Source organism: Haliotis cracherodii, unplaced genomic scaffold (genome assembly GCF_022045235.1).
Source record: "Haliotis cracherodii isolate W230 unplaced genomic scaffold, xgHalCrac1.p SCAF_4, whole genome shotgun sequence".
NCBI lineage: Eukaryota > Metazoa > Mollusca > Gastropoda > Lepetellida > Haliotidae > Haliotis > Haliotis cracherodii.
In genome coordinates, this window is record NW_027266297.1 from 30,144,938 (window position 1) to 30,158,798 (window position 13,861).

General features: G+C 42.3%; 1 protein-coding gene across 1 annotated transcript; it reads right to left on the reverse strand.

Moving 5' to 3' along the window:
• Nucleotides 1-6,079: 6,079 nt before the first annotated feature.
• Nucleotides 6,080-7,243, reverse strand: LOC139480457 (opine dehydrogenase-like). The gene has a single exon (XM_071263534.1). It carries the CDS (start codon nt 7,241-7,243, stop codon nt 6,080-6,082), a length of 1,164 nt encoding a protein of 387 aa, XP_071119635.1.
• Nucleotides 7,244-13,861: the final 6,618 nt, after the last annotated feature.

Sequence of the window (13,861 nt, forward strand, 5' to 3'; positions counted from 1 at the left end):
AAGGTACATGATATTCCGACAATCCCTGCAATGTTGATGTGTAATTCCTTCAAAGGTACATGATATTCCTACAATCCCTGCAATGTTGATGTGTAATTCCTTCAAAGGTACATGATATTCCTACAATCCCTGCAATGTTGATGTGTAATTCCTTCAAATGTACATGATATTCCTACAATCCCTACAATGTTGATTTGTAATTCCTTCAAAGGTACATGATATTCCTGCAATCCCTACAATGTTGATGTGTAATTCCTTCAAAGGTACATGATATTCCTACAATCCCTGCAATGTTGATGTGTAATTCCTTCAAATGTACATGATATTCCTACAATCCCTACAATGTTGATGTGTAATTCCTACAAAGGTGCATGATATTCCGACAATCCCTGCAATGTTGATGTGTAATTCCTTCAAAGGTACATGATATTCCTGCAATCCCTGCAATGTTGATGTGTAATTCCTTAAAATGTACATGATATTCCTACAATCCCTACAATGTTGATTTGTAATTCCTACAAAGGTGTATGATATTCCGACAATCCCTACAATGTTGATGTGTAATTCCTACAAAGGTGCATGATATTCCTAAAATCCCTGCAATTTTGATGTGTAATTCCTACAAAGGTGCATGATATCCCTACAATCCCTACAATGTTGATGTGTAATTCCTTCAAAGGTGTATGATATTCCGACAATCCCTACAATGTTGATGTGTAATTCCTTCAAAGGTGTATGATATTCCTGCAATCCCTGCAATGTTGATGTGTAATTCCTTCAAAGGTGTATGATATTCCTGCAATCCCTACAATGTTGATGTGTAATTCCTACAAAGGTGTATGATATTCCGACAATCCCTACAATGTTGATGTGTAATTCCTACAAAGGTGCATGATATTCCTACAATCCCTACAATGTTGATGTGTAATTCCTACAAAGGTGCATGATATTCCTGCAATCCCTACAATGTTGATGTGTAATTCCTACAAAGGTGCATGCTATTCCGACAATCCCTACAATGTTGATGTGTATTTCCTACACAGATGCTTGACATTCCTACAATGTTGATGTGTAATTCCTTCAAAGGTACATGATATTCCTACAATCCCTACAATGTTGATGTGTATTTCCTACAAAGATGCTTGACATTCCTATAATGTTGATGTGTAATTCCTTCAAAGGTACATGATATTCCGACAATCCCTACAATGTTGATGTGTAATTCCTACAAAGGTGCATGATATTCCTACAATCCCTACAATGTTGATGTGTAATTCCTACAAAGATGCTTGCTATCCCTTCAATGCCTACATTCCACCCAAACTGTTAAAAATATGTGCCAAATTTGAATACGAATGCTTGAATGCCAAAATAAGAGTAATTTTAGATAACTCACAATAACTCAGGGTAAAGAGGTGATATTTTCCCTTGAATATTAGTATCTTTTCTGACAGTGATTTATTATCCAGTGGTTTGAATAAATACAAGCTGAAAAACCATTTCCAAAATCATCAGGAATCGCTGCTGGAAGCAGGATGCACGATTCCGGCAACATAATTAGCTTGTTCGGCTGAAAAAATGCCGATACGACGTTAAAGTTTAACTCACTCACCCATAGATATGTTTATGCATCACTAAAACATCACTTCGAGAGTTCATCTGTTAAGTGAGTGAGTGAGTGAGTCTGGTTTAACTCCGCTTTTAACATTATTCCAGTCATATCACGGCTTGTCAGCTTAATGTGGGAGGAAATCCCGAAATGATGCAGGTATCAGATGTTTACCGCTTAGGTGAAACCCACGAGCACGGGTATGGTGCTGACAAACCTAGAAACATAATCGGGGCGAACCGGGATTCGAACCTAAAAACATAGGTTTCTTACGTGCCTAAGGGACGCAACTCTGCACAGCGAATCGCGGCGCCTTAGACGACTGGGCCGCCCGTGCCCCCTCATCTTTTAAGATTTAAGGCTCTAATGTTGCAGTTCTTTTGACACTCGAATCACGAACTCCGATGGCTGTGAGAAACCTTGTCTATACACCAAAACACTAATTGTTCCGATGGCAGCAATGGTTGTTGCACTTATATAGCGACGTGCGTGCGTGCGCTCATTCTTGTAATAGTCCGGATTGAAGCCGATTTATAGTGCTAGCCCACTGAGATACCATGCAGTAGTTTAACATGAATACCCATCTCAGACATCTCAGACTCCAAGCCGACCAGTCCTTGTTTTAGCCCCTAAATGCCGAGCCACAGGTAGTTCAACAACACTTACACTCTTTTAACGTCTTTTGGTATGACGCGGCCGGGGATCGAACATCGGACCTTCCGCTCTCCGTTAGTCAAGTAAGGTAAAGCTGGCATCTCCATGGTGACGTAGATCGGTGCTACAGTGTCGACCACTGGTTTGTGGCGGGATGCCAACGGTGGAGCTGGATGCGCTCACCCTTTCGAGGGCAGTTGCCTGGCCTCATCACTGTTTGATGGTGATTCGTGGACACATGTTCATGATATGCTCGGAGTAGAATCTGCTTTTAGCAAAGATTTCATATGAATATGGAAGGGGTTACGTCGCTTTTATTTGTATGATCCAAACATAATTGTACTTTGCATGTATATCGCCCTGGTGTAGGTGGAACCGGGCATATTACAGATGACTAAACATCCATTCACCCACTCATGCAGGGTGTTTCGTCATCAGCCATGTTTGTTGTAAGAGCCTACCACAATGAGGTGAGGTGAGGTGAAATGGGGTTCAACGTCGCGTCCAAGATTATTGCACTTATATAGCGACGTGCATGTACGTGTGTGTGTTTGTGTGGCTGCTTGTACTAGTCCGGACTGATGCCGATTTATAGTGCTAGCTCACTGAGATACCATGCCGCAGTTTAACATGAATACCCCACTCAGACACAGTATACTGACTCCGAGTCGACCAGGCCCTCAATGCCGAGCGCCAGACAGGGTAACAACAAGTACCATCTTTAAACATCTTTAGGTATGACGCGGTCGGGGATCGAACCCCGGACCTTCCGCTCTCCGGGCGGACGCTCTACCACTAGACCACGGAGGCGGGCCCTACCACATGAGGATCGGGTGGTCACAATGTGTGACAATCTGGCGGCGTGGGTCGTTGCTCATGCTGTCAAGCGCTCGCTCGTCGCGCTGAAGACGTGTTCGATTCACCACATGGGTACCATATGTGAAGCCCATTTCTGGTGCTTGAATATTGCAATGAGCGGCCTTAAACTATACTCAACCACTGTTGTACCTGATTTATTTTGACTCGTGTATTGTTAATCGTGTTGACTCGTGTATTGTAAATTCTGGCTGCGGCTTTATACTGCATTCCAGTTTATTGTAAAATCTCTAATAACGATACGAAAGTGCTTCGATTGATCGAAGACTCTTGGCCAGATTCAAGGCGAATGGCATCAGGCACATTGCCGTTGAGGGAATCATTTCTTTATAAATACCCTTCTGTCTGTGGTTTAGAAATGTGAATCTATGAACCTCGTCAGATAGGATCGTTGTTTACGCAAGAATCGGCGAACATTAAACCAACATGAACATACTTTACAGAAAAAAGCACTTGTTTAATTAAAGGAGCCCAGAGACGTTTTCTTCAATTTCAGATAATGCAGTAATCTAGACTTGCCAAACATTATAGACTACTTGGGCTGTATTGGATATTTTTGTTTCAGGGTCGGTATGACAAGACTGAACGGGTCAGGTTTAGATCTAGAGTCTGCTGAGGCGCTCCGTTGTGCTTGCCGTGCCTCAACGTCTTCAGGAACCTTGTTCTTCCATCTGCATCAGAAGGAGCAACCTCCCATTTATGTCGAAATGTCAAAGAGTCCTATTTTCGACTTGAATGATGCATTGTGGTGGTTAGAGCATGCATAGAGGTCACCAGGACTGACCTTCTCTTAGTACTGACCAGATTGTTGTCTAATGGCAGTATATAGAGCGTGCATGGAGGTCACCAGGTTGACCTTCTCTTAGTATTGACCAGATTGTTGTCTGATGGCGGTTAGAGCGTGCATGGAGGTCACCAGGTTGACCTCCCTTAGTATTTACCAGATTATTGTCTGATGGCGGTTAGAGCAAGCATGGAGGTCACCTGGAAGGGCCTTCTCTTAGTATTGAGCAGGGTGCTGTTGTACAAAGTGATCTTAGCGCTAAGGTGATCGTAACTCCCATACCTTTAAGTTAACATTGACTTACGACAGTCGTAGCGCTAAGGTTGCATTGTACAACGGCACCCAGATTGTTATCTGATGGCGGTTAGAACATGCATGGAGGTCACCGAGAAGGACCGTCTCTTGGTATTGACTAGATTGTTGTTAACATAGATGTAACACAAAACATTATTTATAAAGGCACCTTCGTAAAAGAGAGTCTTGTGTCTACAAATTAAATATCGTAAGAATAAACAATTTATACCGTGCCGAAGTGTGATAAATAGTTATCATACCGTCATATCAGAATGATGAGATCTGATTGGTCCACGTGATCTTGATAAAATACTCTGTATTCCGCCTTGGAGGAAAATAAATTTCTCAGCGGGTGAATAAATCCATTTTACCCCGCCACGAGCAAGACAGGCTGTACATTGATTTCTGAGAGGCAGAATAAATCTCATATAATGAATATTACCAATTGTCGTAAGGGGCGACTAACAGGATCGGGCGGTCAGGCTCGCTGACTTGGTTGTTGCATGTCATCGATCCAATTGCGTGGATCGATGGGTTTCACCGAAGTCTGAGACCTGCATTACTTAGGGCTTTCCTCCCACATTAAGCTGACACGCCGTGATATACATGTAACTGGAATACTGTTAAAAGCGGCGTTAAACCCAACTCACTCACTCACTCACTCAAAAGAAAAGCTGATCGTTGTTCTGGTTTTGTTCCATAATTGCCTCAACATACCAACAACCGTGAAGATCCGGGGTAGAATAGGTCTTCAGCAACCCATGCTTGCCGTAAAAGGCGACTATGCTTGTCGTAAGAGGCGACTAATGGGATCGGGTGGTCAGGCTTGCTGACTTGGTTTATGCATGTCATCGTATCCCAATTGCGTGGATCGATGCTCATGATATTAATCACTGGATTGTCTTGTCCAGACTCGATTATTTACAGACCGCCGCCACATAGCTGGAATATTGCTGAGTGCGGCGTTAAACAACAAACAAAAAAAACATAAGTAATGGCCTTTGTAGTTTAACCCAAAGGTGTGATTTTAATGTAGTAATGGGGTATAGCGAAGACTAAAATATAGTATCTATCTGTCTCACTGTCTATCGGGTACAGACGCGTGGCGGACGAGTTACATATGAGTGGCCCCATGCGTGTAAGGGGAATGTACTTCTAGACAGTAGAGCAAAAACCCCATGTACCCCTCGTGATCCTGCTGTAACTTATACTATACAGGAGCTTGGCTTTAAGTTTGGACCACCCTCGTGGTTACACAGAAGGTAAATCATCAGCAAGATGTTATTGCTGCCTTAGCTTCACAATGAAAGGCGAGATAACAATCGTAGTTTTAGATCGACAGAGGTAATCGAGGAAGCTAATTGCGTCCCGTTTCACATGGGGCTATTGAGCTAGGAAATCTCGCCTGGGTTTCACAGGGGCCATCGAGCTAGTTCTTCTCGTTTTAGGTTCCACAGGCGTAACTGAAGATGTTCACGTCGGCTTGGGATCCACAGAGGGAATTGAGGTAGTTCATATCGTCTTGGGCTTCACAGAGGGAATTGAGGTAGTGAATCTCGAGCTTCATAGTGGTTATTGGAGTTGAAGAAACACCTTACTGCTCTCCGAGACAATCATACTGCCGTATGAGTAGAAGCCAGAGCGACAGCATCTGAATCTGTTGTTATAAATCTAACTATACCACGGTGGTAAAAACCGAACAAACCTCAAATGTGGTAATATCACCTACTTGAGGACAAGACGCTTCAAGTTCCTAGATCCACGTCAACGGAAATACATGTATAAGCATGGCTCTGGTTATTCTATATTCGTGTATTGTATGCCTACTTAATGCTGAGCAGATCTTCAATGGTGTTATATCCTTACTTCTGAGGACATCTGGTCTCCTTTATATCCTTGCCAGTCAGATCAGTTCCCACCAGGTACTCCTTACCCAGCTTCTTCTGACACCACGCCAGAACCTCATCGTGGTAGGGAGTTGGTACCCCAGCAATCAGTGCAATGCCTTTGGTTACCACTATGCCATCAGGGACATCCTCCACTAGATAGCGATATCTGAAGTTTGGGGAGAACTTACCATCTGGTTCATCAACCATGGGATGGACTAGACCATCGTAGGCAGCATTGGATTTCATGATCGTGAAAAGGCTTGTTGGGTCACCAATTGTGTCCTTGTAGTCCACTCTGTAGCAATCTTGAAGATGGACTACTCCCGAGAGGTCTATGTCTGGACGTTTGGCGGTGATGGCACGGGCTGCTGCAACACACTCATCGCTGATGCCACTTAGATACTTAATCTGAGTCTCATCTAAGCCTTGGTAGAAAAGCGGTTTCTCAGACAAATGCCGTCCGTCCCAGTCTCTCCATTTGGCGTACATTATTGGTGGATGAACTATCGACTTTGTGTCCAGGATTGGTGCTAGGTAGTGCTTGCCGACTTCCAGTTTGGTCTCTGGGCCAATAACAGCTTGAAGAACCTCGCAAGGATCTTTATCTGGATTGCTGTTTCCCTTAAGGATGGAACCCTGAAGGTGAACTTTTAGACCAAGAACTGTGGCGCTCTTTCCGAATTCATTTATCCGACATGCCCAGGGTAGGGATTCAAAGTTAAGAATTGGACATTTTCTACCTTTGTCCTTCAGGATGTCTAAGCATTGGAACTCAAAACCAGGTTGCCCAGGGAAACCAACAAGTATTGTGTTTGGTTTTATGTATGGTTCAATGGCTTCGAAATACCCTTGATGTGTAAATGCTGGCACACAAAATACAATCATGTGAGCGCCCTCGATAGCTTCGGCTGGATTCTTGGTTATGAGAGCTGGTTTAGATTTTACAGTGACATCCCCAACACTTTCATGCAGGTTTATGGTCAAGCCTTCGTCCCCCATAACCTTCGTCCATCTCTCTGCCTCGTCCTTAAAAAGGGTAAGTATTCTCGCTTCTGTGTTCTCGCGAGATGCTGTGAGACCTGCTGTCACATGGGCTGCGTTACCAGCCCCGAGGATGAGAACAACCAACTTTGTCATGCTTCCTGTCCTTGGGAGTTAGAGAAGGTGCACCTGCTGATATAGAGAACGCGTCATCAATAGTTTATCTATACATGATCGGCAAGAACGACAATTATACGTATTATTTTAGAGAAAAATTTAAAAAAAATTACCTGAATAACATCCTTCACCTTGTTGTTGATTATGTTTGTTTGTTTGTTGTTTAACACCACACTCAGCAATATTCCAGCTACATGACGGCGGTTCACCGTTATGAAAGTTTGAAGCTGTCTGACACTAAACAAATTATAACCCTTGTATTAAGCGCCTGACTTCCAACTCATATTAACATAGTATTACCCCGATCAATGGACCAATATTCACTTCATTCTCAGCTCCCTGGGGAGTATACGACCTACGCTGCCTATAAGGCTCTATAAGGTTAACAATCACATTACCATCAAATCCTACCGGGTAGCCATTCACTGCTAGGTAAAGCGAGGTACAACATGGTCACCCATACAGCTTCTCTCCGCTACTAATGTTACTTACTTCACCTGATTTGTGACCTGTGCGTTGTACACATGATCAACTGCCACACAACCGATTCAATTTTACGTCGGCTTATCTGACTGGCCATCAGTGTAGGGGAACAATGTATACACGTAACTCTTAAACGAAGTCACCTCACGTTCGATGGTAAGAATTACGGTTATCACATCAGTAAAGATGAACAGCAGTGTCCGACGTGATATCGACTTGTTATAAACATTATTAAAGTTAAAGAGCGTAAATGATGCTTGGCTTGTGCTTTATTGACAGATCATCCACGCTTGAAACACTGTCATGTCAGATTGAATGGCTTAATTGGCTTCAGTTGGCGTCTTCTATATATTTCTCTTTATATGGTGCCGTTTTATTCATCCCAGGAAAATATATACAGTAACCAGCATTACTAACCAAATAGCCTAAACCTGTTGATCACTCTATCTATTTTCTAGCCCCTTAATCAATCTGAGACCACATGGAATAAGCCTCCTGTGGAATCTGTACCCAATAAGAGCTTGTTGATCACGTAACACGTGAAGCCAGTTCGTGTCTCTATGTAACCAGGGTGTTTATATATAACTTGCATAGACTCTCCGACAGAACGCAGCACACCCATGGGCTTCCGTCCAACTGCACTTATATTTGTGTCCTTGACCTATATGCGCCTCTGTTTGATGCACACGTACCGTTATCGACCGCCTCCGTGGTCTAGTGGTAGAGCGTCCGCCCGGTGTGCGGAAGGTCCGGGGTTCGATCCCCGGTCGTGTCATATCAAACGACGTTAAAAGACGTTACCTTGTCTGGCGCTCGGCATAAGGGGCTAAAACAAGGACTGGTTGGCTCGGAGTCAGTATACTGTGTCTGAGTGGGGTATTCAAGTTAAACTGCGGCATGGTCTCTCAGTGGGCTAGCACTATAAACCAGCAACAGTCTGGACTAGTACATACGTACATGCACGTCGCTATATGGTGCAAAAATCTTGGACGCGGCGTTAAACCCCATTTCATCTCACCTCACATACCGTTATGCCGTAAAAGGCGACTATGCTTGTCGTAAATCACTGGACAGTATAAATCACTGACAGTAAAGAACCTAATAGTTAAGGGTTAATATCACAACAATACCCTGTTGTGAGTAATTTACAATGACTCATATTTTGGCATTCAAGCATTCATATTCAATTCTCGAACATATTATCAAAAGTTTGGATGGACTGAAGGGATTGAAGGTATATCAAGTATCCTTGGAGAATTACACATAAACATTGTATGGATTGTGAATAGTGTTTGCACGCATCTTTGTAGGAATTACACATCAACATTGTAGGGATTGTAGGAATGTCAAGCATCTTTGAAGGAATTACACATTAACGTTGTAGGCATTGTAGGATAAACAAGCATCTCTGTAGGAATGACACATCAACATTGTAGGGATTGTAGGAATGTCAAGCATCTTTGAAGGAATTACACATTAACGTTGTAGGCATTGTAGGAATATCAAGCATCTCTGTAGGAATGACACATCAACATTGTAGGGATTGTAGGAATGTCAAGCATCTTTGAAGGAATTACACATTAACGTTGTAGGCATTGTAGGATAATCAAGCATCTCTGTAGGAATGACACATCAACATTGTAGGGATTGTAGGAATGTCAAGCATCTTTGAAGGAATTACACATTAACGTTGTAGGCCTGTAGGAATGTCAAGCATCATTGTAGGAATGACACATCAACGTTGTAGGGCTTGTAGGAATATCAAGCATCTTTGTCAATCTCATTAAAATCAGATCTAAGTTCTCGCTGCCGCTTAACAAAGATGTGAAAACATCCCATTACGGATCACGTCAGAACATCCTTTCGCAAACCTTGACCTCCCACTGAAACGACTAGCAAGACGTCGACATCAGCCAATTAGAAAGCAGCTTTCTCGAGCTTTACGGCACTCGTTTCAAATATGGCGACGTCCATTACAGACTCATCTTCTCGAGGCAAAGGGAGTTAACTGACGCTAAAAGTCCAGTTTCCACCCTTGCCGAACTAGGCTTGAATTCCTGGGTTCGATCGTAGCGCCACCACTGGCTATTACGAAATATGTTCCTTCTATGCCGCTCCTATGGACCAATCAAATTCCACCTCTCGTATCACTTGCCTTTGCTTCAAACAAAATGGCGGCGCCAAGTCAAGACGATCTGATCGATAATCAATATCAATACTGTGATAAAACGGGTCTTACATCCCGAAATGAAGCACCTTGATTATAAACATGAAAAGATTTTGAAAATATCTGTTGACAACGAGTTTGCGATGCACATGCTTTGTAAATCCTGCAATCGACCGAAATTGGCATGACAGTGTGCGCATTCCGGAATGTCTAATATATGGTTGCGATTGTATGGCAGTGCTTCCCATGTACAGTGCAACGCCGCCTCCGTTCAAATGTTTCTCCCACGGAAGCGAGAGAAAGACGATACTTTTGACGGAATCAGTCATACGGGCCGTAACTGTCGTTCGGAATACCCCGTGTTAACGTTTTCGAGGTTGCATGGTTAGAAAAAACTTTCCGACTGTCACTTTCATGATCTGGTAAGCGACGCTCTGATTGGTCGGATGAAAGGTTGTTCTGAAGTGACCCCTAATGGGATGTCCTCAGATCTTTGTTTAACGGTAGCGAGAACTAAGATCTGATTTTAATGAGATTGGCATCTTTGTAGGAATTGCATTTTAACACTGTAGGGATTGTAGGAATATCAAGCACCCTTGGAGGATTTACACATTAACGTTGTAGGGATTGAGAATAATTATTGCACGGATGGGATTGTAAATCCCCCTTGCGAGAAACGTGAGCCATGAGTGTCTGCTTCGTGAACCACCATTGTAGGAGGAGTTAATCATCCTAGTTGGATGTAGAATATCACCTGTAAGGATGGGAACAGCGTCGGAATAGTGCACTGTCACTATTATGGGATAAGTGAACCGCCATTAATGGATCACTGATGGATTAGTGGTCCATCATTGTTAGATGGGGGGAAACTGTGTATCTTAATTATAAGTCTGAACTTGACCCTGCGAGACCACCCCCCCCCCCCCCCCCCCTTCCCCTGTTAACATTGATCTTCCATGACTGTCCAAAATTGGGTACTGTCATTTATGGGTCATAATCAAAACTGTTCCTGTTATTCATGACGTAATTTGACCAACACAAAATAGCCAAATTCAAAAGTTAATCAACTTCACACATAACCTTAAATCATTGGGAATCCAGTGCACAGATTAATAAAACAGAAAATCATTGAAAAATCTACAGTTGTTAAATTTAAATGTACCAAAATTAAATTGTCAAAAATGAAACAAATGAAAAACATATGCAATATCTTAAATGGTCTGTGGTGGATGTGACGAATGGCGCTGGCCTCTGATCGCATGGAACTCTGGGTAGGAGAGTGCCAGCATATAATTGTTCCACTGCGCCGGAGTGTTTTTGAAAACACGAACGCCGATGTGCACTTTCCGCCATATTTGATAGTGTTCACAAAATCACGTTTCATGTATGCCGGTTATGAAACGCCTATTAGATCACGTACATTTCAAACTCAGCTGCGACACATACATCCCTGAATTCCTCATACAGAGTAGAATCATACAGGTAGACAAATGGTCTTTGTCTAGATGAAATCAAGCGAAATAAAAAATAAACAAGAGTTTGCCACTAACGTGGCTATATCCCCCTATTGCTGAATTTATGACATAATTAAATCTAAACAAACCCTAACCGGGGTGGAACTTGTCATGGAAACTGTAAAAAAAAGAAGAGTTTGGAACCTAAGTCCATCTTGTTGCCATGGAAACGTAAAAAATAAAAATTTCTAAATTTCTAAATAGCAAAAGGCACCAGTTTCATATGTACTTGACAGACCTGCAAAGTTTCATGAAAAAATATTGAACGGTTTCTGAGTTATGCTCCGGAAACGAAACGTGACGGACGGCGGAGCCCGTTTCTTTATCCCCCGCCAACTTTGTTAGGTGTGGAAACGAACACTGTGCTCGGAAAATTGTACTTGTTGAAATGTAAACAAAGCAAAATTCAGATTTTACACTCTCCTATTTTGAGAGATCAATTCGTCTAATTGTTGTATACATTGGCTGACGTTTGAGAATATTCGTGGAAAGAGTATCGTAGCACGAATTTTGGAATTAAAAACAAATACATTACAATGATTTCAAAAGAAATCGTAAAATTTTCCGTCCTGTGTGACGCCATGGCTGATGCAAAGTCACGCACAACGACGACGGTACTTATTTCTGACAAATTCTCTTGGTTACATTGGAAAACATAAAAAAACAAATAACAGTTCGCAGATTGTATGATTGTTTCTGATTACTGACATGACACATTCATGTATATACCACCCCTCAATCAACGAAAATCAAAATCCTCCTTTGAAAATCCCTGTTGTCAGTGAACACGCCATTTTGTAAAAGTCGGTCACCAGCAGTGATGTCACACTGTAGTAAACATTGTTGTACATATTTAGCAATTTCTTTGAGGTGAATGTTTTTAACTCGTCACCATGCTGGTTCTTTGATCTATCTACTTTGCATTGTCGTCATCGCCTTTATAATCCACAGATGGCGGAAACGTTTTTTTAGGTTTAGGTGTAGGGTCACATTATTGATGCATAGTAAGCAGTACGTCGGATGATGTCACTGTTTTGTATTAATGCTCCACTGCGATCATAAGAACAGACAAAATGCATCGATTCGATACTAAAAAGGTGCGATTTTTGGGTGTGTAAGAAACAGATTACTGCACTCGTGCCTATCAGATACAATTGATCTTACAACTCGCTTTCGCTCGTTAGATACGTTTTGAAACAACTCGTAAGATAGGTGGTATCTGACAGACACTCGTGTAGTAATCTCTATATGTCCGAGGCGGGCGTTGGTGCCCTAGGAATAACCAGAGATTTGATATACACATAACTTCATTACCACATATACTCCTCTCAGTGTATAACATTTAACATCATACTGCAGTAAAGCAAATAGACCACTGTCGCCATGTTCGTCCAACGACGACGCCATGTTTGTTCCACGGCGACGCCATATCACGCCCCAGGACGTCGAATCACGTCGGTTGCGGTGTCATGACTGTAGCGCAACCGGTAAGCAAACTATTCCATTCCTTGCAGTTGCTGCAGTCTGCTAACATTAGTGGTGGAAACAAGCTTTCACGCCAGAAAACACCTCAACTCACAGTAACCAGCGACACTGAACATCGGCTATCTTTACAAGTGATGCACGGCCCCCACAATGCACTAGTGGAATGCTTTGAGTCACGTGATTAAACGGAAGCAGATTAATAAAAAAGCTTAAATTTAAATCATACTTATTACTGCATGGGATTATGCATAGGCACACACTGGACAGATAATACAATGAGACTTATATATCTAACCATAAACTACCCATTTTAGTGGTGTTTTATTATATTTAAACGTATACTTTTTCTCTTAACGATAGTAGGATGCAGGCAGTTAGATGGAAGAGGCTATAATGTGTAGTGTAATAATGTTCATGTTTGTTTGTGTGTTGTTTAACGCCGCACTCAGCAATATTCCTGCTATATGACAGCGGTCTGGAAACAAGCGAGTCTGGACCAGACAAACCAGTGATTGATGTCACGAGCATCGATCCATGCAATTGGGATACGATGACATGCATAAACCAAGTCAGCGAGCCTGACCACCCGATCCGGTTAGTCGCCTCTTACGACAAGCTGAAGCATAGTCGCCTTTTACGACAAGCATGGGTTTCTGAAGACCTATTCTAACCCGGATTTTCACGGGTCAAGTGTAATAATGTATAGCATTTCCCTAAACTATTAAAACATCAATGGGAGCACTCGGACGCAAGCGTACTCGTGCTTTTAACTATAACAATTCAGGTCAAAACTATACTGTAGAACACTGCACATTGGGGTAGAGCAAACTTTATTTCTTAAGTAAAGCTTAGTCTCTGAAAATATTTAATTTCATTATAAAATGATTCCCAGTGAGCTGGAGAAAAGACTTGCTTCATTTAGGGTCACATTACATAGTCATGGAGTAA

Bases quoted from the DNA above. Each gene is read 5' to 3' on its own strand.
- LOC139480457 (XM_071263534.1), bottom strand. From the start codon at position 7,243: ATGACAAAGTTGGTTGTTCTCATCCTCGGGGCTGGTAACGCAGCCCAT.